Source organism: Nicotiana sylvestris, chromosome 1, assembly GCF_000393655.2.
Source record: "Nicotiana sylvestris chromosome 1, ASM39365v2, whole genome shotgun sequence".
Classification (NCBI taxonomy): domain Eukaryota; kingdom Viridiplantae; phylum Streptophyta; class Magnoliopsida; order Solanales; family Solanaceae; genus Nicotiana; species Nicotiana sylvestris.
In genome coordinates this window covers 141,241,150-141,266,107 of record NC_091057.1, presented here as the reverse complement: position 1 = coordinate 141,266,107, position 24,958 = coordinate 141,241,150, and the positions used below count along the sequence as shown (strand labels likewise).

The 24,958-nt window shown below is 33.6% G+C and overlaps 1 protein-coding gene across 2 annotated transcripts; it reads left to right on the top strand.

Moving 5' to 3' along the window:
• The first annotated feature begins 3,088 nt into the window (after positions 1 to 3,088).
• Positions 3,089 to 22,278, top strand: LOC104240766 (branched-chain-amino-acid aminotransferase-like protein 1). Of its 2 annotated transcripts, none has more exons than XM_009795651.2 (20): positions 3,089 to 3,398; positions 4,173 to 4,271; positions 4,456 to 4,527; positions 5,593 to 5,685; positions 5,963 to 6,100; positions 7,051 to 7,109; positions 8,685 to 8,787; positions 10,564 to 10,752; positions 10,859 to 10,959; positions 13,528 to 13,582; positions 13,701 to 13,787; positions 13,944 to 13,995; positions 14,579 to 14,664; positions 16,049 to 16,102; positions 17,923 to 18,006; positions 18,316 to 18,387; positions 19,480 to 19,560; positions 20,998 to 21,033; positions 21,489 to 21,632; positions 21,933 to 22,278. In XM_009795651.2, the coding sequence occupies exons 1-19, from the start codon at positions 3,318 to 3,320 to the stop codon at positions 21,615 to 21,617; spliced, it is 1,671 nt and encodes a 556-aa protein (XP_009793953.1). In that variant the 5' UTR covers positions 3,089 to 3,317; the 3' UTR covers positions 21,618 to 21,632; positions 21,933 to 22,278. The 2 variants fall into 2 exon arrangements, with proteins under 2 accessions (XP_009793953.1, XP_009793954.1); XM_009795652.2 differs by having other exon boundaries at positions 21,840 to 22,162.
• The last annotated feature ends 2,680 nt before the right edge of the window (positions 22,279 to 24,958 follow it).

Sequence of the window (24,958 nt, the reverse complement as noted above, 5' to 3'; positions counted from 1 at the left end):
AAAGGAGAGGAAAAGCCTTCTCCTTAAGCCAAGTGGCAGCCTAGAAAAAAGCCACTTGGCATAATTAGTTATTTAGTTAATAATTAGTTATTGGTTGTTGTTTTTGAATTTAAATATCTATAAAAAATGAAAATAAGAAAAAAAATTAACAATTTAAATTGGGGAGTTGTTTCTTCCTAATATATATATATATATATATATATATTAATTCACTCATAGATTTTCTTCTAAATTACCTAGAAATATGGAGGTAAAAAATTAATTAAAAAACTATAATTGGAAAAAATAAAAAATATATAAAAACGTAAATTGAGATAACCTATGACTATTTATACTTTGAAGTAAGTTAAAATATAAAATAAAACTAAAATTTACTTATGCTATTAAAGATTTATTGACTTCAAAAATTAAAATATTAAAGCAGTAAAATAAGATCTTACATAAAGTATACAATTATTTATAAGATAAGAAAAAACTTAAATATTTGTATCTTCTATATATATTATATTAAATGGAAGGTAGTGAGACATTACATTAAGCCAAGGGGCATATTCAGAAAATGTCACTTAACATTTTTAAGACATAATCTAAATAGATTTTTAGACAAATTTAATAAGGATTAAAACAAATTAGATTTGATCAAATTTAATTTATGATAGAAATCAATTAAAATTGACTCACATTCTTATAGTAAATAAATTTTGATAGCTTTCCAAATATAATTATTCACTAACCGCTTGATCTGTTTTCTTTTCTTTCATTTCATAATTTTATTATTTTTAGAAATAGTACATAGAGAAATAAAATGATAATGAAAACATTATCATCAGATATAATGTGTTCAAACAAATAAGAAATTAACTTTTATGATTAATACTAAAATAAGAGTGGTAGAAATAGATACTAAATTAAACAAGCTAATGAAAGCTACATAACAATGTAATAATATTATTTATTGAACAATAGAATAGCAAAAATAAGGAATAAATATAGAGAACTTAATCAAATCTTTCATCATAAAGAAAATGATAAAACTTATTTAAATTTGAGAAGAGAAAGTTGTTATTTATCTATTATGATAAGAAATATCATATTGTGGATAATACCACGCAACTTATGTCTAACAGATAAAATAAGAACTTAAAAATATTTAAAATAAATTAGAAATAGCGTGAGAATATTTATCCTAAGAATTGGTTTAGAAAATAAAATAAAGTGAAATAAAATAATTAAAAATACTATTGATAAATTTAAATAACTTAAGAATTCAAGAAATCTTTTAAAAATAAAATAGATATTTATTTTAAGATTAAAAAATTTCTGGATTATCTATATTATATTAAAGGATAGTAATGGATAATAATACTAAATAAAGTGGCACCAAAAATTAAAGTCTTGCTAGATATAGAATTAAAATTTAAAAATATAAAATAAATATCTAATATAAGTAATTTTATTAACTAAAATTAAAAGTCAAATTTTTGTGTGTTGAAACCAAAAGAGAATTTTTTTCTATTGTATGTAATACAAAAAATAAATATAAGAAAACTTAATAGATTTGGAATATAATAATCAAAGAACTTATATATTAATATTTTATACTAATCAAAGTTACAACTTAAAGTCAAATATGATATTATTTTGATTACAGGTAAAATACTAATTAAAAATGTCTTACTAAGGAAGAGAATGTATAAAGAAAAAAATAGATACAATGTGAGAATATTTATACTTTAAATTAATTTAAAATAAAATAAAGTAAATAATTGAATTATTTTCAAAAATATTATTGATAGATTTAAATAGTAAAATAGATTTGAGTAAGAGGATAAAAGCGTAAAATATATTAAATTTCAAGAATAAAAAATATATTATAATTATTAAAAGGATAATAAGCAAAATATAAAGTCAATTAGTAAGCCGAAAAAATCACATGAAAGTATAATAATATTAAATAATAAATAATATAATAATTATAAGCAAAGAACAAAAAAAATTGTGTAAAATTTAAAAGAATAAGTCTTATTAAAGCTTGAGATAAAAAATAAACTAATACTGAAAATTTTATTAAAATAATATAATTTAATATGTTCAAACGAGACAAATCACCACATGACATAGTTAGTAATTTTTAATATTGATAACGAAACGAAATTCAAGTACTAAAATTAACCTATTGGATTATATAAATATAGAAAAAGAAAACAGGTTATCCACTATGAGATTTGCGAAATGGTTTCATGTCTTGCTTCTTAATTAATATCTAATGATTATCAATAAATTTTATCTGGAAGGTTTATATTTTAAAGTTATTTATACATAATTCAAATAATCAAAATCACAACCCGACATAATTTGTGTCCGCGCATCGCGCGAGTACCAATACTAGCTGGATATTAAAGTGAAACTCGTGGCTAAGCAGTAAGCAACATTGTCTATTATTTCTTGTGCATTAGCAAACTACTAGTCCAACTGGATTCTGAGTAATGGACTACTATTCCTACCTCAATTAAGAATATCTTAGTTCAACGTCCCAAAGTTTTTGACATCATTATACAAATATTATTATTTTATAATTTCTTTATTACACAGAGAAACATGAGAAGAATAGAAAGGAAAAGAACAAGGATGATAATAAAATTTATACTTATTATTTAGGGAAAAGCTCAGATACATTAATACCACAGAGCATACACTTTTGTAGTTTCATATTTATTGTCTGCATTTACACTCAATTGATTTTAAATAACCTAATGTTTAAAGAATTTTCACACAATTAATAAATAAAAATGACTCGTTGAGTAGATTAGGAGTGCAAATTTTGTATTTTGAAATAACGGGGATTCATTTTATTCTTCAACATTTTGAAACTTGAAAGGAGGAAAGTGTAGTCTATATAATAACTTAAGAAGCCGTGTATATATTTCTCTCTTAAATTAATCAAGAATCTAGTTATTAGAGTATTTTTTTATAGGTTAATTATAACCTCCTCCAGTCCTCCTATGCCAAATTTCAAAAATTGCCGACAAGGACTATGCATTGACGATTTCTCAAATACCAAACCCCTTCAAGCTTCTTAAGTAATTATGAAGCATAAATAATTGGAGTTCGACGTCAACTTTTTCTTTGTTCTTTTTTGTGCAAGGAGATGGAGTAATACAATTTGTCATTATCGTTTAATCACATTCTTGTCCTCTTCAGCAACATGTGTACTTATGTTTTTTGCTGCTAAACCCAAGAAAACTGAACTGATAGTAGTAGTACTAGTATCTTTTTAAAGACACAATCGAAAAGCAAGTTGTGTAATTCTTGGAAAAATGGGAGAAGAAATTGAGGTGATACATTCATGGTCTGCACCCAGGTCTCTAAGTACCAGCCTCATGTACTCTTTTGCCCAGGTTAGGAGTATCTTTTGGTTCTTAAATAAATGTCTGTTCTTGCAAATTTTGCAGTGGTTTAAATAATGGGATTGTTGTATTTCTTGAATTGGTTGACTTTCTCTAACAGTATGATAATTCATATAAATACTTTGTGTTAATCAGTCTTGCTATAATGATCCTATCAATTCCCTTCAAAAGGAGGATGATGAGGAATGGGGCTCGGAAAGTTTGTTTTCTGGTGTGACCTAGTGGTCAGGAACTGGGAACCTTGGGGAACTGGGTTCAATAATTGCAGCAGAGACCCTCCCCCCACCCCACCCCCCCCAAAAAAAAAAGCATTAGGTGATTTATTCTCATTTGTGTAAGCCTTGGTAGACAGAGTTACCCGATACCTATATTGGTGGGAGGTAGTCCTGGTGAAAAAGTCAAGGTGGACGCAAGCTGGCCTAGACACCATCACCGTTATTAAAAAGAAGTTTCTTTTGCTAGTCACATAACGCTGCAAAAGAAAATAATTACTCTTTGGAACGTCTGTTTTCTAATCCCAATTTTCTGTGAAGGTAAATGGTGCCTTTTCCAACATTATTAATACTCCTATTGAATTGGTAAATATTTAGTAAAATATAGAATGTCAAAGTAACTCCGCCTTCTATGTGCTTGAAACTGATGGTTAAGACTTAAGAAGTCTAAACTTGTCTCGACACTCATATCTTTGCTTGATTAGCTAGCATAGTTTTGATGGATTTGTTATCCGTGATCCTTTTGACATAAGAGTGTCTTCTTGTGTTACAGAGAAATGATATCGAAGTTCTTGATGAACCACTCTATGCAAATTTTCTGCGGGTCACTGGAGCGGATAGACCTTACAAGGAAGAACTTATGTCCAAAATGGTATGTAAGATGATTACCACATTCATGATTTCTATCCTTTTCCAGTATCATTATTATTCAGAGCAAAGTTGCAATTTGTTATTCCAAGTATTGCAATGTTGGTTTTTCTCAATATGGTTACATAATATATGGCAATAAGTTCTCTATATCTTGGCTTTGAGTAACTTTTATATGAAATAAGCAGGAAAACGATGGAAATAAAGTGGTGAAGGAGGTCATCTTTGGTGCCGGAGTAAAGAAGTACCGCTATTGTAAGGTAATCAAGCAGCCCATAGCTGTATGTAAGAATAAAGTTATGATTGCGCTAGAAGTTATCGTTTGTTCTTTGTCTCTCCTTGTTAGATTGTATCGTTCTTTTTCCCTTTTGAGTTTCATTCATATTCACATTCTTCTAATTCTATATCATAAGACAAGACACATCATGATGGATTTGATTTACTTGTAGAAAAACAGTGGAAATGCGTATTCAAACCTCTCATCTAAAGTGGATAAATCCAATTTCGGATCTGCTTGCTGCTAAACCCCAAATTATGTTTGTGACAACTTAGGCAACATATGATTTGTATGATTGAGACTTAGCGACTGAGTGTTAAGCCGGAAGGGTATTCAAGCCAGCTTTGATATTTGTATTCCTCACTCAGTGCTGGTTCTTATTCTTCCAAAACTTCATCTTTTTGTGATTTCTCATCAAAGAGTAGTCGGAAGAGGCATGAAATAACACTGTTCCTAATTACCGATATGATCCAATGCTAGGAAATTGTTGGCTTTGTGTAAGACTTGAGTTCTTTGCTATTATTATTTTTTTGATAAGGTAAAAGCCATCCTTATGCCAGATGTACTGTACGGAGTAGTTAATAGTTATGTAGGATCTTTTTCTATTACTTGACAAACTTGGTTCGAGCTTTCTGATGAATAAGATGAAGACCCAAAAATTGTCTAGACAACTGAAGCCAAGCATTTAACACTGTGGGTGAAACACTGAGTTTCAAGGCTTTGGCCTTTGATAAGTTTCGAACACTACATATTGCTGTAGACACCTTGTACAGGTTAATGGGTTTGGTAGTGCCGTAGACACCTCGGGCAGGTTAATAGTTTAGTGCAGTCTTTCCCCATAATTCATTGGCTAGAAAGGGAAAGAAGTTTAATTTATACATCTATCCTGTAAAAGGAGACGCCGGATTTGGGCAGCTTTATTATACATTATAGACGCAGAAAATCATTCTCTTTCCTTTCTTAACATTAACAGTCAGTTTTTGGCAATAGATATTTATAGTTTGATTATTATTAAAACTCTCTCACTATTCCTTATTCCTTCTTGCAGCATATAGCCAAACAACGTGTGCCAGGTTTGACAAATGAATTGATGAAGAGAGGAAAGCACTTCATCCTGATAAGGAATCCCCTTGATATCTTGGTAAATTTGAGTTCAAGTCTTGTTGCCTATGGTTGGCTATAAGTTCCTAATTTACTCAATCTCTGTTATTTTGTTTTATTCTTGCTGAACTAGAATAATCAAATTATTGCAAAATCCCAACATTGATGCATCACTAGCAGAAAATTCTATTAACTTTGTGAACATCGCTCATCTTATATCTCTGTTTTCTTTCATTTAATTATTTTTCTTTTTCTATGTCCTGTAAAAGTTTTATTTTTGCTTTGACTAATTTACCTTTCATATGCTATGCTGGTAGCCATCTTTTGATAAGGTTGTGCCTCCATCCTTTCTTGAGCTGGGGTTGGCAGAGCTGGTCTCCATATACAGCGAGCTATCTGAATTAGGAAAGCCCCCACCAGTTATTGATGCTGCAGATATTCAAGAAAATCCTGAGGTTTGTTGTCCCAGTAGCATTATTATAATCTCTTTTTGTTGTTGGTTTATGAAAATATGGTTATCGATTCTTCTCATCCTAATTGGGATTGTTGACAAAGTTAGATACTAGAAAAACATGGTCCTTTGGCCAGTGATACCCAGTAAGAAGGTTTTAATCACAGCTACATTAGTCTTGCTGTAACATGTAATAACTGATTATTGCTTTGAACTGACTTACAAAATTGCCAGCTGGATATTTTCATACATGTTTTGAGAACGTTTATAGAGGGCTGCTCATTAGGGCTCTAGTCACAACTTCATTGTGGCTGCTCAGTCATTTACCACTGCATTCATTGGTAGTCCCTTCTGTGTGTAGATATATAGGTATTTGTGAACAAGAACGCTATTGGAGTAATGCAAAAAGAGGAAAGGAACTGTTGTGAATCTAAAATATCCAGCTATATGGTTAAACACAGCTTACAATTTTTTTTTCAATTATAGTAAGCTTAGGTCTAATTTACCTCTCTGCTCTCATTTGGTTTTGCTGTGTGAGCCTTTTGTGTGAAACTTGATTTATTTGAACTGTGTAGGGCAGGATTAGCGCCTCCACCAATTATGACTAGTTGGTCAATTGCTATTGAAGCAATGTTAAGACCTCATTTTTAAAAGTTTGTACTGCAGAGTTCTGCAGTTAGCCAATGGTCAGTCTTCTTTATCTAGTCCAATTTTTTTCGCCACTTCCCCTGGTTCACGCCTTTCACAAGGTAAATCATCTGTGTTTTAAACGTGGTGGCCTGTTATGCCAACTGAAAGAGAGTAGGAAAAAGAAAAGAGAGTAGAAGTACCTTCCGCAAGTTTTTACATGAGGAATGATCACACATCTGAGTGCCTTGATTACTTGTTTGGGTGCTTATTAAGTCACACAAGTGAACATTTTTAAGAAGCTTTCTGCCAATTGTCTTTCTGCAGGCTGCCCTCCGTGGCCTTTGTGAAGACCTTGACATTCCATTTCAAGATTCAATGCTCGGGTAAGCAAAATTTGCGTCAGTTGATATTTGAGTAGATTCTCTACTTTTTGGTATACATTTTGTATGCGGAAAATTTTCAATTATTGAAATTATGTTACCTTATAAGAAAACTCATCTCTCTGGAGTTAAACAACATCAACTATTTAGATAATCTTCTCTCTGGAGTTATTACCTTATTGACAAAAAAAAGATATTCATCTTGCTGGAGCTGTAGCAGGTTATTTTTCCACCACAATGGAAATGCAGATTCATATAGCCAACAACCACTACTCATATTGTCATGCTGCTTTCTGTCTGTGGGTCCCATAGATATTGGCATACCCCAATCTCATACTTTGAAAAGCATTTGCTTCCTCCCCTTTATTCATACATGGCCTTCCAGCTCCCACAGGCCACAACTAACTTCTCCTTAGAATACTCCAAACCTGGCTATATTTGCCCCTACCATTTGACCAACCCATGCTGATAATGGATTGAGGGTTCTTTGCATACATTTTAACCCACACACTCAGCCTTCTCCCAAAGAGCCAAGAGTAGGTTAAAAGGAGTTCAAGAGGCGGTTCTTGTGGTAATGTAAACACTGGCAAATTATATGGAAAGGGAAGAATACATTTGCTGCTCGCTCTTGGTTTCTGCAGGCATCTCAGTTAGATAGAGATTGCAATATAGAGGAGAATGCGGGTGACAATCCTGCCCAGCCTTTTTCCTCCTGAAAATGATGGTATTAAGGTCAGCTTGGGCGCACCTTGACTATTCAACGGGTACCTGCTACATCCCACTAGCAAACGTACCGGGGGGCTCTACCCACCAGGCTCTGGCTAAATGGGAAAAAATCACCTGGTGCTTTTTTTAATCTTTTCTGAGATTTGAACCCTACCCAGGCTTGTGTAGATGAAAGTGGAGATGTGCTGTGCAAGGGGAGGGGAATAAATCTCCAGGGAGATGTGAGTGCAGGCCGCAGGGAAGCTTCTCAAGGAGGCACGGTCTTTTTGGTCATGATGGTGTTACTTGTCATGAAAATAGTTTATAGTATCCAATCATATTACACTGCCATATCATGGCTAGTTTTAATGTTTTAATTGATTCTTGAATGCTGATCTTTTATGAACACTATGTGAAAAATAGACGTGCTAGTTTGTTGGGGCGAGACATTAGAAGAAAGATGGAAGTTCCTTAAAAAGGAAAAAGAAAGAAAGAGAACATTAAGTCAGCAGAAGATATGAAGAAACCATTTGAGTTGGGCGACGAAGAAGAAATATGCAGGGCATGGCAAATGGGGGACCGGGAAGCCAAACGTTGCCCCATCCTACCACATGTATCTGTGGTTGGAATTACATCTTTTATTTGGAAAAGGCATATCCCCTGGTAATTTTTGGTGACTCTTATTTGGAAATGGCATATCCCCTGGTATTCGTGGCGGAACCTACCACATGGACAGACTTCCCTCCCCTCTGTCTCATGTGTTTCTTTAGAATGAAGATGGTAGTTTAAAATTTTGATGACTTTTAAGTATATTTACAAAAAAAAGAAAAAAGAAAAAAAAAAGAAGAAGCCAACGTGACTTTGTGTTTTCAGGTGGGAAGCTGGGCCAAAATCATTTGATGGCATATGGGCACCATGGTGGTATAAAAGTGTGCATAAGTCAACAGGTTTTGCTCCAGCAAAGAAATACCCTACGGTATATGGTCACAGATCTTTGGTTAATTTCTATTGCATGGTTATGCATATTTTGTAATGATCGAACAGGTATTATAGTGACATTTTAAAAACTAGTCTCAGGATACGCGCGTTGCGCGTGAACCTCGACTCAAGGAATACGAGATTTCTAAAAAAATCACATAACGCTATTTTAAAATTCGTATTTGAGTTATATAATAAAAATTAATGAAAAAACTGTAAAACTATGAAGCTGATGATTGTTGATTTTATTTAACTAATTTAATGAAGGAAAATGTTCCGCCACGTAAAAGTCGTCAAAATCCTTAATTTCAGTTATGCCATAAATTAATTATTAATTGTAATTTTGATTTGTCCCACATGAAAAGCATTTATGAAGGGTAAGAAAATCTATCAACATTTCGTATTACAATTTCGTACTTTTAAATAGAATGTATATACACATATATTGACAAATAGATATATTTTACCCGTCTATCAAAAAGAACTAATGCAAATATAGATCATTAAATTATATTTTATTAAAATTATAATAACACTTAATTAGTTGAATTTAAAGTTTTAAAAATTAGATAAAATTTACATTTTAATATAACTGGTTAATATAGATTTATTTGTTGAAGGAATAATTTAATTTTTTAATGAGTATCGAAACTTAAACTCTATGATAATAATTGACTTCATATAAATTACTCCATAAATTTTTAGGTTATTAGGTATCTAAATATTTTTGTTATTTTGTTAGCGTTATTCTAGAATTGAAGAGTTATTTTATACTCCCAAAGTATTCAAACTTTATATATAGTAAATATTTATTTTAATCATTTAAACAGATATTGCACTTACTTTAATATCAATTGCTATTTTCCACTTATTATTCTCATTTACGTCTCATATTGCTTGACATGATGTGCTTATGCAACACACGTAATAAAGTTGCTGGAATGATTAGATTTTTAAGTTTTAATTAGGTTAGCTTGTGTCTTGAAACATATAATCATATTTAGAAAGAAAATAAGTATATGTAATGTTACGTGAGAGAGTTAACTTTTATAGGAAGAAGCATACTCATAATGATAAGTTAATAGTAATTCACTTAAATCCAAATAAGGAATATATTTATATAAGTTAAATTTTTCTTGATTTTAAATTTCTAAATATTAGGATTTTTTATACCCAAATAAAGAAAAACTTAGTAGTCAAATTTTATTTAGTTTCAAGCTCCTAAATATTAGGAAATTAGGTAAATGACGATTTTGTTTAATATAAGTTCTATTTTAAAGGGGTAAAAAAGGGGAACGACATTTCGCTAAAGGCCTTCGTGCTTTTAATATAGTATAGATTATCTTTAGTCTATTAGGTTACTATGTGAAGAAGAGGGACACTCGCCTCTTTACTTCAGTTTGTACGACCAAGTATTATTGCCATGTGATTTTTTACTGGCATTACTAGCCCTTGGCTCATACTTTTGACTGCCAGATATCTATTAGCGCTGAGTGAATTTGAAATGGGGTAAACTATTTAGCCAAAGTCTCTTTCACGTCCCATGCCTGCCAATTATCTGCTGTTTTTCCATGTGCAGTGTGACATGATGTGTCTTTTTGCAAAATTAATCACATGAAAGTTGAACATGTTACTTATTCTCAATCGTCTCGAATGTTGTTCACAGCTATCTTCTTCCCTACAACCTTCTTAATAAATTATGAAGAATATCTAAATATTGGAGTATCCCATGAAAGACATTTGCTTATATTCTTTTCCTTCTAAAACTTTTCAGCCATTTCCAACATCATTGTATGATTTGCTGGAGCAAAGCCTACCCTTTTACAACATGCTTAAGCGTCACACAAGACGATCTTCTTATATCCTGAACTCAACTTTACCTCATCCCAGTCTTCCTGTTCCTGCTAATGAAAAGCTGCTTGCATGGGTTGGTGATGAGATTGTGCCCCGTGAGACTGCCAAGGTAAAATTGTAACGAAGTTTACTGATGATATTTGAAAATTTTCTCTTCTTTCTGCTCTCCTGCTCAACTAGCTCTAAATTTCTGATCACTGCTTTGCATTTTCTAGGTTTCAGTGTTTGATTCAGTTGTCCAAGGTGGTGATGCAGTATGGGAGGGGCTTCGAGTGTACAGTGGGAAGCTATTTAAGCTTGAGGAGCATTTAGATAGGTAAGCTACAGCAAATAGTTTTAAATTACATCCCAATTAGTTAGATATAGGATGTGGATTTATCTCATCTATACTATATTAAAAGCATGAAGGCCCTTAGCAAAATGTCGTTCGCCTTTTTTACCCTTAAAAATAGATTTCACATTGGACAAAATTATAATTATATTTTAATTATTTTCCTAACATGTAAGACTTTAAAATCAACTAAATTTTGTTTATTAAATCCTTCCTTATTTGAAATATGTAAAAACTCCTAATGTTTAGGAATTTAAAATTAAGTAAGATTTTACTTCTATAAATTTTTTCTTTGTTTAAATTGTATGACTGTCACGATTAAGTTTTTAAAATGTTAGGAATAGTAATGAAAGCTTTTCTTCAAAACATTTATCTTAGAATTAAACACTTAATCATGAAGTATATTTTTGAGAATATCTTGTATTACTTTTTTTAATATTTAGATAGATATTAGTTTTTAATTAACTTACATACGAATTAAGAGAGGTTGTCCGTCAAGTATAAAATTAATTCTGAAAAAAATTACTCCAGTAAATATGAAACCAATTGTGGCAACTTTTATTAACAATAGTGTATTACTATATGTTATAGCCTGTCATAAACTTTATTTTAGGGGTATTAAATTATATTTTATAACTTTTTGTAGTGCGGACAATTATTTTAGACAGAGAGAATTTTATATGGTCTAATTGTCACTTTTTATAGGTATTACGTACCACTTGTCACATTTTGAGAGCAAATAATTAAATAATTTGAAAAGGCTTGAATATATGTGGATGAGCATGTCTGAAGAATATTTTCACTCTAAGCCACTAAAGTTTATTAAAATCTAAAATTTTAAGGAGCCTAGAAGGTGAAGAAAAGAAAAGAAAATAATATTCATTAAACATGCCTTAAATCATTAAAAGCATAGAAATAAAATAAATATAGTAGAGAAGGAAAATCAAATTTGAAGAGGGAGATAAAAGTACTAATTAATGAGAGAGAAGAAAATTTATCATAATTTATTCACTCATTCGAACAACCTTAACTAAATCCAAAAAAGCATATAGTTTAGAACACTTGACTAAGGATAATCACACATATTATAATATATATAATACTTAATACTTGGAGTAGTATTTTCTACTCCAAGAACATCGTCTATAAAGAGATATTAGGTCAGATGTAATTTTTACTCTACCCCTTCCGCGTGGGCCCGGGCCCCCAGACCCGGATCGCCTAAATCCCCCCCCCCCATATATATATATATGTATATATACTCCCTCCGTTCCAATTTATGTGAACCTGTTTGACTGGGCAACGGAGTTTAAGAAAAAATAAAGACTTTTAGAATTAGTGGTCCTAAACAAGTCAAAAATGGGTCCAGAGTATTTGTGTGGTTATAAAAGCTTCTCATTAAGGGTAGAATTGGAAGTTTAAGCTAAATTATTTTCAATAGAAAAGGGTCATTCTTTTTGGAACGGACCAAAAAGGAAATAGGTTCACATAAATTGGAACGGAGGGAGTATATATATGTATGTATGTATGTACAAAAGTTATATAATTAACCTACATAAATTTTTAATCTTTGCAAGTTCAGAAGATACCCAATAACTTTGCATTCAACTATTTCGCCAATGTAACATTTATTTTTCAATTTAAATAAATATTGTATTTATCTCGACGTCAATTGCTATTGCACATAATTCATTTTTATTCTCAATTTAATTCACTTTTTTAATAGACGCAAAAAACACGTGCAACGCACGTACACTAAAGCTAGTGTATATTAAATAGGCGTAACCATTATCATTAAGTTATCTATTTATTCTCTTTTTCCTTTTATTATTTTCCTCATATATCTCAAACCTCTACAATGTGGTTGACTTAAGTAGCTTTCGCCTATGGCCAGGTGGTGACATGACCGAAGTTTTCTTCTTTTTCATAGTCTAACTATTGTAGCGACCATTCCAATGGCTCAGAAGTGGTGTTGTAAAATATAGAGCGAAAATCTAAGGCTTGGATGGTTTTACATGGACATTATTTATGGGGGGAAGCATTGAAGGAAATTGCATCAAATGTCTAAAGAAGATGAAGCATGGACAAGCTCTCTGTGAATGAGTAGCTCCAAAGATAATGCACTGCATACCTTGAGAATCAGATTTGTCAAAGCACGTCTTAATGTATAAAGCAAATACACCAGATAGGGCAAATTATGCAAATGAGATAACAAGTCATAAGGGTAAGATTTGTCAATGTAGTGACCTATTCTGCCACCAGCATATGAGATGAAATATGCTTAATCAATGAAGATGTAGTAAAAGGAATCAGTTTGTTTTTTCATCCGAATCAGAAAAATGAGCCTTGCCTATGAAACACTTTGTCTTGCTCTTTGTAAATCCAGCTTGCTGTGGTATATGTGTGATGCATAACAGCTTCCCCCCACCCCCACCCCCACCCCCCCAAAAAAAAAGAAAAAAGAAAAACAGCTTCATTGGGCTATGCATGAATATTTGGCAACTCTAAACTCCATCCGTCACTCAACTTTACATTTTAGTTTTCTTTTCTCAGGTTGTTCGACTCTGCAAAAGCACTAGCTTTCAGCAACGTACCAACTCGTGAAGAGGTAAAAATGCTGTGGCAATTCCCTGTTTGGCTCTGGGTCTAGGTCCTCTGAGATTTTGATTTCTACTTTACGAAATCTAGTAGTTGTACAACTTGTGACTTCATGCAAGAATATGCAGGTCAAAGAAGCTATTTTCAAGACTGTTTTAACAAATGGAATGTTTGGTAATGCACATATCCGTCTAACTTTGACACGTGGTAAAAAGGTAATCTTAAGAATTGCTATTAATCTATTTATTCTTGTACTCAGTAGTAATTTTTGAAATCTGATTAAACCTAACTGGACTTCTAATCGCATTTATGTTTTTTATCTAGTTCTCTTTTCACTCTCACCTTATATTTTTTCGTGTTCTTATCATTAGGTAACCTCAGGAATGAGCCCTGCATTCAATCGATATGGGTGTACTTTAATTGGTAAGATGCCTTTTATTTATATTTTTATAGTTTGAATGCCTGCTTTTAAACTCTCTCGTTCTTCCTCTGCATGAACAATGTCAGGGTTCAGCCTACACTATTGTCTTGTAAGAATGAAAATCGTTTTATTATATACTATACTTGTTTAAGATTTTATGTATCTAAGTTATAGTTGCCTGAACTTAGTCAAATATCATGGTAAACTCATTTTAAGGCAGACTAAAAAACTGTGTTCTTTTTGTGAAGTATATTTTCTGTGTAGTCTTGTTCATTACAGTTAGTCATAATATTGTTCTGTTGTGTGCCAAGTCCTTTATCTTACAATTGATGATATGCATTTACCTTCATGTATTTTGTAGCTAAAGTATTTTCTTTTTCTTTTTAAGTATGGAATTGTCTAGAACTTGGAATAGTTTTTCCTCCAAACCAGTGTACATTTGCCTCCTTGATTTTTCCTTTCTTGTCAATAAGAAGTAACAGGAAAAAGATCAAATTACTAAATTCTGCTTTCTGTATTTTGCTGGTGTAGCTAAACTCTAATCCATCCTTCTTTCTCATATTTTTATTAAACCCTCTTTTGAAGTTCTTGCTGAATGGAAACCTCCAGTCTATGACAATGAAAAGGGCATAACGCTCGTGACGGCAACCACTCGTCGTAATTCACCAAATGTAAGATATTGCTTCCAGTTGAGTTTCATGAGATTGTTATGTTATTTCCATGCATCCTCTTTACTTATTTAATTAAATTCATTTCCTTTATACCCATATATCTAAATCAATTTCCATTCATCTAAAGACTTTTATACAATTGACCAGAGCATCTTTTGAGGCAAGTTGTGGTTTTGTTGATAACTCAGCATTCCCACAATCCTTTGTTTTTTGCTGCAGGGAGGGGGAGAGTTTAACCCTGAAACTTTAGGAAAAGACTCGAGTTCATTTTCATTAAACCCAGTATCAAATTATTGCAATTTGATTATATGCCGTATATCACCCCAGATTTAAAAATTTCTACTTTTCACCTTCCATGCTTAATTAGTTAAAGTAGCTGGTTCTTATGTAATAACCAAATCAGATTTCTACTCAGTAGCATCTTTAAGTGCAAATGTCCACTGAGACAATTTTTGCCATCAGTTTATTTCTTATAATTTAGAATTAGCCTGTTTTTGTGCTTCCTGTTTTCTCTAATGGAGTTAGTAGCTTATCCGCTCATCGGTCGGGTAACCTGGTTTAATGGTACTGTGATTAGTTAATAGTGATCATGTCTTAAAATGGTAAGTGACAATGTGACTTTTTGTCTGCTACAGTCGAGATAACCATCATAAAGCATTATCATGTTGAGGTCTCCTGAGAAACTTCAGCTAGCATTAAGGAAAAAAAAAAGAAAAGGGAGAAAATCTGACATTGTGTTATTCTCCTCTGTTTTTAGTTTATCTGAACTTCACCACCATCTTGTGGGTACCTGTTCGTCCAAGACGTGAGCCCAATTTTAAAAATCATGCCCTATTAGCTTTAGCAATACCATGTTCTATAGTACCTTCAGAACAAACTTGATATTATGTCCAAGGATGACGATGTGTTACTGCAAAAAGATGCCCTGATTCAATGTGCTTCCTTCCCAACCATGTCCAGAACCCCAAAAGATGATGTTGTTCAAGGATTGTAATCTCAGCCTATATTGCTCGGACTCTTCAAAAATGCCGCCGGGTGAGTGTCGGATCCTCCAAAATTAGTGCATTTTTGGAGGACCGGACATGGGTGGGGCAGCATTTTGGAGAGTCCAAGTAACATAGTTTTCAGCTTGTGATTATGTCATATCCTTGGTTAAGGTATCTAAGTGATCTATGCTTCCTACCTAATGATGTTGAATAACTTTCTACGCTAATGCTTCTATCTTATAGCCAAAGATTGAGTAAGGTGACATATAATTGCTTGAGCTATTTCTTTTAAGGGAAAAACATTAAAGTTATATTGCTCTGAGCCTTTATCATTGCTAATAAATCTATATTTGGGGTACCTTTTGTTTTAAATCGATGACTTGTTTTGTACTCTGCAGAATTTGGATTCGAAGATTCACCATAACAACCTTCTTAACAACATTCTCGCAAAGGTATCTTTTTCTCTTCTAAGTTTGAGCTATGCAAATCTATACTTTATGTATTCACATATTCTTTTTTTTTTTCTAATGTTTCTGAGAAGCGGAGCCTTGGAGCAACGGTAAAGTTGTCTCTATGTGACCTATAGGTCACGGGTTCGAGCCATGGAAGCAGCCACTAATGCTTGCATTATGGTAGGTTGTCTATATCACACCCTTAGGGTGCAACCCTTCCCCGGACCCTGCGTGAATGCAGGATATCTTATGCACCAGGCTGCCCTTTTTCTTTCTATTGTTTCTGAGCAAGTCGTAATTTTGATCGTGAAATTTATATTGACGGTGCTTTATCTTATATCTACTTGCAGATTCTCATCTCACCTCTTCTTCAATTTATATACTTCGTATTAAGAACTTATAGCTTGCGATATGGAGAAGTACCTTAGAGAATAAGGGTTTTAGGATGGGTAGAACCGTAGAAGTAAGACTTAGTACATGCACTGCAAGTCTAGTCGGTATGAGAAGAGCGAAATTGAGGTGAGATTAGATAGGATTGCGGTGGAAAAATACAAATAATTTAGATATCTAGGCTCGTTGTTTCAAGAGAGTAGAATGATAGATGAAGATGTTACTTATAAGATTAAAGCGAATGGTTGAAATGGAGAAGTGCTACCGAGGTATTATGTGATAGAAGGATGCCTACCAAAGTGAAAGGTAGGTTGTATAGAACAACTACAGACCGGCTATGTTATATGGTAGCGAATGTTGGACCACCAAAGTCCAACATATCCACAAAATGAGTGTTGCAGAGATGCGGATGCTAAGATGGGTGTGCGGGCCACACAAGATTAGATAAGATTAAAAATGACAACATTCACCAGAAGGTGCAAGTAACACGCATTGAGGATAAAATGAGAGAAGGTCGCTTGAGATGATTTGGTTATTTTTCCTACTTAGACCTACAGATACATCGGTCGGTAGGTATGAAAATATGGTGAATGAAGGTGTTAAAGGGGACATGGTAGATCTAAAATCATATGGAAGAAAGTTGTCTCGAAAGACCTAAAAATCCTTGTAATCAATGCAGATTTAGCTAAAGATAGGCACAATGGAAGAGAAAGATCCATATAAGTGACGCCTAACTGGGAATAGGTTTTTAGACTTGGTAGGAAACTCTAATATTATTATTATTGTTACTATTATTTACATATATTTACATATTAACTTTATTTTTCGCTTTCACTTCTATTCTATTTTGGTAATGATAATGATATGAGTTGGGCTTAAAGAAAAAAGTGAGGATTTATATCGCCGACTCCAACTTGTTTGTGACTGAAGCATAGTTGTTTATATTAAGAAATTATACCAATTTCACTTCATCAAAAAAAAAAAAAATCATAGCAAATTTGCTTTTGGAGTGAAATTGATTGGTTATCCAGCAAAATTTTGTTAGATCAGTTGGAAAGTTGGAAGTACATGAAATGCTTATCCCACTCTCTAATTAAGATTATGAAATGCTTAAATGTCAATCAAAAATATCATGGTAAGTAAAAAATTTAGACCTCAATAGTGAAGTTCTGTCACTTTGACTGTGACGGTGGAAGAATTGTTTTGGTTTGGTAGCTGGACATACTTGTTGACAATTTCACATCGTGATCACTGTATACTATGTGAAACTGCTAATGCAACTCCTGTTTGGAGAAGTCCGGAAAAGAGGGGGGGGGGAGGACATACCTTAGAAATTGCAGTTGTTTCTTGTCTTTGTCGCACTACCACACTGTATGGTTTATTGCATGGTCTCCTGACTGTATTTGACTTCAATCTCTCTTCTGGTGCAGATAGAAGGAAATAATGCTGGGGCTGATGATGCCGTCATGCTTGATAAAGATGGCTATGTGTCAGAAACTAATGCTACAAATATTGTAAGCTCATTCACCTCCTATAGTTCCTTTTGCTCTGCGGTTCCCCGGTCTATATCCTTCAGGAGGCAAGCCACACTTTAGGGAAGCTCATTGCATGTATTGTCCGACAGATTCTCCTTTTCTTCTGTACTTTCTTCCTGCTTTTGGTGGCATAACCACGAAACTCAAAAAGTGTTCTCATACAATTCTATGGTCATTTAGTTCACTTTTTAATGGTTTGAGCATTTCTTTTGCTTTTTACCAACCATCAAATCTTGTGTTTCTTGTCAATTTCCTCTCTTCGATAAAATCTATTTTTACCCTTTGCAGTTCTTAGTGAAGAAAGGGCGCGTGGTGACACCTCATGCTGATTATTGCCTTCCTGGTATAACAAGAGCAACAGTAAGTTTCAGAAGATTTCTCATTTGATATTAATCATTCTGTTGTGTTCAATATTCTGTCATCTCTCTCTCCCCTTTTAAACAAACAGTATGGATCATGTATTATCATGCGAAACTACTTTTTTTATTTTCTTTTAGGTGCTCAGTCATGTTAGTGCATTTAACATATACAAAGTTAGTTCTTGTCCAAAACTGGAGCAGAACCCAGTCTTTTCCAGACTCAGGCTATAAATGGTTGCCATCCCCCACCCCCCCCCCCCCCAAAAAAAAAAAATCCCCACAAAAAGAAGAAGAAGAAGGGGGAAACAGATCTGAGACACAGTACCTTTATGTATTATGTAGACTATTTGGTTAGAAAGAAACAAAGATGCTTGAGGAAAACACAGCAACTCTCTTATATGAAAGATAGATGTTTACAGAGTCTTTTCTTTTGGCGCAAGGGTAGGGATATGGAAGATGTGAAGCTTTTTCATTTTTTGGACTCTATGAATTTGACGTAGATGTTGAGAAAGTGTTGACTTTCTCCTGTTTTGTACTCTTGCAGTACTTTCTTGGTAGTCATAATAAAACTTACGTAAAAAAAAAAAAAAAAAATTCCCCCCACCCCCCACCCCCACCCCCTTCCCCCTTTCTTTTCATTTGAGCAATGACTTTCTGAAAATCCATCTCGTTTCTCTCCTGTCAGAATAATATGGATTTTGGCACAATCAGTGCCCCTGAACTATTTGAGCTGTAAATCTAATTTTCAATCTACCATCAAGTAAGCCAAAAATATCTTACCATGTTAATCCACATTACATAATATTTTGTTTGGAAGCACTGGTTTAGGAAATGATCTCTGTTTGCTGCCGACCAACTTATGATACGAAGATGTCTTAGTGATGGATTCTTGGTATTACTTTCCCAATTTATTTCGAGATGACTCTTCAATTTTAGGATCAAAAATAATTTTGTCGACAACCATCCATTGTGTTTATTAATTGTTACAAATGCAGCCAGAGTGGCATGGGTCTAAATTACATGGCATTTAGTTTTTGATGAAGTAATTAATTTGTAGAGTTATCTGCTTGATGATCAACAATCCATTTTTCAGGTCATGGAGCTTGTGCTGAAGGAAAATTTGGTTTTAGAGGAGCGACGAATTAGCTTATCAGAATTTCACACTGCCGATGAGGTGTATACTCTTAACTATGAGTTTGTTCTTTTGCGAGCCTAGGAAATTTGTTGCAAGCATTAACTAACATCTTTTCTCTTAAAGACTCGCTCCACACTTTTTGAATTATCATGCTTGTAATGTGTCTAAGGCAACTTCTTAAGAAATTAATCAAATGAAGAATTTAGTTTTAGGGAGCATTTAGTGTATGCATCCTTCTCATCACACAACTCAACCTACTCCGTTGTCTGGAGAAACCATTCCTAACAAACTTTGCTTTAACTTGAATACCTTTTTTTAAGCATCTACGGCATCTGTACTATAATTGAATAAAACAGCAGTATTGCAATAATGTTTTGGGTAGCACTGATAGTCTATCATTGTACAACCACGACACCCCCCATAATGAGGAAGCTTGTGGCCCTTTTCTTGTTTGCAGTTTCATAGCATATTTGGTTTTGAATATAAAAATCAGGTGAAAACCTCTTTATTGTGCATCTCTGTGCAAAATACCTGCGTAACAACATATACAAATAGTAAAAAGAGGTTATATCTATTTAGGGGTAAATTCACTAATTTCAATATTTATTCTTCATATATACACCAACAATTTTTACAATTTCATTGTGCCCAGTGTTTTGCTTCCAACATTTCTTCTCCAAGTCAATGATACTGGTGCCAAGTGTCATAATATCATTTATTGAGTCATATTTTGTTAATATTTGTAATTCATTAAATGAGGTTTCTAAATTTATTCTAGATTCGACTTTGATAATTGTGTGTATATTATGTTGAGGGACTAGGGAGCCATTTTACCAAATGTAAGATTCATGAATCATGAGGGAATTAACCATTCCATGGGAACTATGATTCAGACGCTCATCTTATCTAGTTTCAATTTGAATTTCTTACTTGAATTCATTGATATTCAAAATACAAGCTTCCTTATTCTTACGCTTGACAGTAATGAGTTAAAGATATAAGCATTTTCAGGAAAATTAAGTTTTCGCGCTTTATGACACGCCATGATTATACATGAAAATGCCCACTTTCTTGTTCTCTTCATTCTGTTGTTTTCTCACTTGAAGCAATTAGGATATTCTTGCACTGCGCTGTTTAACAACTCTTAACTCTTCAATTTGAGCATATATTGCCCGTGCTTGGAGAAACCCTTTTAGCAAAGTTAATTCCAGCACAAGTATGCTTCTTCTGTTGTATTATCGGTCACACTGCTTGCTTTAGAGGTCCCCTCTCTTCTTTGGTTTTAGTTGTTTCTTGCTATCTTAGTCTTGAGAAATGTTTGTGTTAAGCTGAAGCTTCTCTCGTCATGATCTTCATTTTTATTGTCACTAGTGAAATACGACCACCATCACCACCCCTATTCGTTTTCATTGTTGATGATTCTTGTCATTTTTCTTTTTTTTCTTCCTCTTAATATGAATCTTGCACTTCTTGCAGGTGTGGACAACAGGAACTATGGGAGAGCTTAGCCCGGTATGTTAAAGTCTTTGACTGATTTACAACTTTCAGGTCATCTGGCTGACTCAGTATGCAGAACTGCTTCTGTTTCCTTTATCCATTGCATTTATATGTTTGAGGCTAAAGATTGTCTCTTTTGGTACCCGAGGAACCTTGGCTTGGTTTCTAATTAGGTGTCAATCCCAATTCACACACGTTTGGCCTTTCAAAGTAGATTATTTTGAGTGTGTGGGTTATAAATAAATCCCTGGATCACTATTGCACCTCTTGTAGAATACCTTGCTGATAATGATAAAGAGAGAGTTCACTATCATCAGTTATCCTCATCACTCAAAGTGTTCCAGTTCTCTATACTGGAGTCGCACCTTCCTTTTGACATGTCGCTTAGTATCAGATATTCTCGCAGGCAACTTACTCTTTCTGGTTTACTATCATACTGGAGGGCTATCTTGATTGTTTTACATGGACAGGTTGTCAAGATTGATGGACGTATAATTGGTGACGGTCGAGTGGGACCTGTAACACAGAGATTGCAAAATGCTTACAAAAAGCTGGCAGAAGAATCAGGAGTGTCTATACCAACCTATCAAAAGAGCTAAATAGATAGTTTCCAGGTTCCCATCTTCAACTTTCGTTCGTTCATTCTCTGGTTTTTGTTTATTAAAGCTCCTAGGTAATCTATAGTCAACTTTCAGAAAAGCAAAGAGTTATTATTCCTCAGCCTTTTTTCTGCTAAAGTGTCCCCGCCTCTTCCCCTAGGCGTTTTTTTTGTTTCCTTGTGCACAAATTTCGTTCGTTTATTCTTATGTTTGCAATTTCAGATGTCTAATAAAGAACTGGAGAAGGGATGTTCTTCCATCTTTACGAAAATTTCATGTAATAATGTGGTCGCCTTGTTTTCATCTCCCTTACAGGAACTGGAGAAGGGGCGTCTTCTCGTGATTTATCAATTGTTCAAGTTCGTTATATTAGCTTATCTATACTTCTTGAATTTGTCTCAAATTGCCTGAGGAGTTTGAAGGGTTCATGAGTTGTCATTAGGAAAGCGATCCATTGAATGCCATATTAGTGGCAACAAATTGTTATTTTCCTATCATAAACGTACGAAAGGTAATAAGAACTGTGGCGTAATTTAGATATAAAAGTCATGGAATACTTGTACCCAAAAGAGTTCAAGAACAACACAAACCAAGATAATAGAGGGGAGAGGGAATAAGTCAATGTACCTGTATAACCATGTAGGATACAACTTTTTCTTCTTTTCGAGTTATGCTTTGCAACCCTTTATCGCAAAAGCGATAAAAGATGGTAATTACCCCCCCCCCCCCACACACACACACAAACAAAAACAAAAAAAACTAGAATGATAATTTTTTAAAGTTGAAGATTATTCATTTCACCTGTAAACTAGAATTTAAAATGCTTTTTTATTTTCTGAAATACGTATAGATGCAATTTTCTTCAAATAATTGATTGAGATTTAATTAAATTGAAATTGCACTTGTTATATCGACGAGATATTCAAAGCATCTATCCCATAATAAACTTCTCCATTTCTACTTATTTGAGTATATTTTTGGAATTTTTACCTCCTATAGCAAAGGTTAACACCTTATTTATTTTAAATAAATACTGTCACGCCTCCTTTTTGCGCGCCCGGAGGGTAAATGCGCGAGGGAGTTTTTCCAATTTAAGTGACAATATTCGAAATGGGATTATTTATTTTAATTCAGAGTCGCCACTTGGGAAAGGTTTGGCTTTTGGTGTCCCAAGTCACCGGTTTATCTTGAATCCCAAATCGAGGAAATTTTCGACTTTTCCAAATGAAGTCTGCGAACCAGAAATTCTAAGTAAGGAATTCTGTTGACCCGAGGGAAGGTGTTAGGCACCCTCGAATCCCGTGGTTCTAGCACGATCGCTTAAATTGTTATAATGGCTAAATATCTGATTTAAATACATGTTGTGACTTACGTGCTTTTATTAAGTTTAAACCGCTTTTATTATTATCATTTATTTTTATAGAATTGCAACGTCGTGAAAATGCATCTCGAACCACGTCACAATCAATGCACCCGTGGTCGTCGACACATTTTGACTCCGTTGAGATTTGGATTTGGGTCACATCAATGTGCACCCGTGTTTAAGAAGGTTAAATTATTAAAGGTGCGCCTAAAGCAACTAGCGTATTGTTATTTTGGGAAGGCCGTAAAATTCGCTAAACGGCCTGTCCCGAATTCTAAGTATTTTAATATATACATTTAGAGGGCCCCGCAGCTTGTGCATTTTTGTTTGTCGAGGCTCGTCTCATTTTTATTTAAAAGGATAAACCTACAGTGACTATATTTTCCTATTAAGTTCGTCTCTAAAATAAAAGAAAATCTCTTAATTAATTACATGCTAAAAACGTAACTTATTAATTATTAGTTTACGGCTAATGCGAATGGAAAAAATTTTGTGCTTTATTGGTCATGCTTTCAATTTGACAAAAGAAATTGCATACAAGACAAATATCATGCTAAACTCACCCTAGGCGTCTGTCTCATTTTATTCGAACTGACCTTTTGAACAGATTAAACAGCATTGACTACTATAAACTAATACCAATGAGATTCAGACGTGATCCTATAAACTGCCTAACGCGACCCAATTTGATAGAGTTAGTTTAAACGATTCAGAATTATGATGAGTCTTTCTGTTGAATTAAAAGCATCCTGCCTTACATGTTAGGGAAACAAGAATAGAAACTGAGATTTGACTGCCGATATACTAAACACACACGCACTCCTCGTCATACAGACATCTTAACAACTATAACCACGTAGTGTTAAATAGACTAAACTTCTATTAAGTACCTATTGCACAAAGGTATATTTTAATGAGCTATAAACTGATCTAACAAATATATCATCTCCCGACACATCTGATCTAACAATAATACTATCTAGTAATCCACCTCGGTTAGGATGTATATTAATTCATACAGAGTAATTGTAGATAAAATGAACTTAAACAAATACGAGCTAACTAACATTCAACTTATTGCTATGTTTTTAATACAAGTATTGTAAAGTAAACAACATTCATTTCTTTATTTCTACTTCAAACTTCAAGCTTTCAGCAAACATGGTTTCAGAAGTGTGTACCTGGAAATGCTTACAATTGAAGAAGAAGAGAAGTCAGTAGAGTAACAATGGCAACAGAAGCAACAGCAGTAACAGCAGATAACAACAGGACAAATCCCAGTGCAAGATGCAACTATAGCCGATGGAACAAGCAGTAACAAAATAACAGCAGCAAATAATGCAGTAGAAACAATGTTCCAAAACAAACCAAGTCCAGGAGAACAACCAATGCAAACCAACCAATAGACTTAGTTGAGACTTGGAAGAAATCAGAATTGATTGAACAGGTTGAACAAATGAAACCCAAACAACAGTAGGAAGAAACGGTTTCTGATTTTTCTGTATGTTTTTCACTCTTGTGTATGTGTCTGTATATGCCTATTTTGTGGTATCTCTCTCTGTATTTGTGCTTTCTAAAACAAAATAAATTTCAAAATCAATCTAAATTTTAGTTCCCAATTTCAGTCCCCCTTCATCTGTCTGAGTCCCTCTCCTTTTATAGCCTAACATCAGCCCCTTTTAATCTGTTAAACATATCAGAACCCCCTCCTTTCTTGCTGTTTTTCCACTCAACATTTAAAATATGAAAACCTCACATGAGATTCCTGACAGCCTTTTTAATCAGCTTATTAAACTAAAAGCAAGCATGGGCAACAAGAATATAACCTGACAGCATATGCTGTCAAGTTATTTTAAACTCTAAAAGGACTTAATGCACATGTTGTGCACAAATGCACATGTCACCAATTCAAACTGTGGCTAACAAACCAAATCCTCAAATTTCTGATTCAAATACCACAATTATAAGTAGCTATACT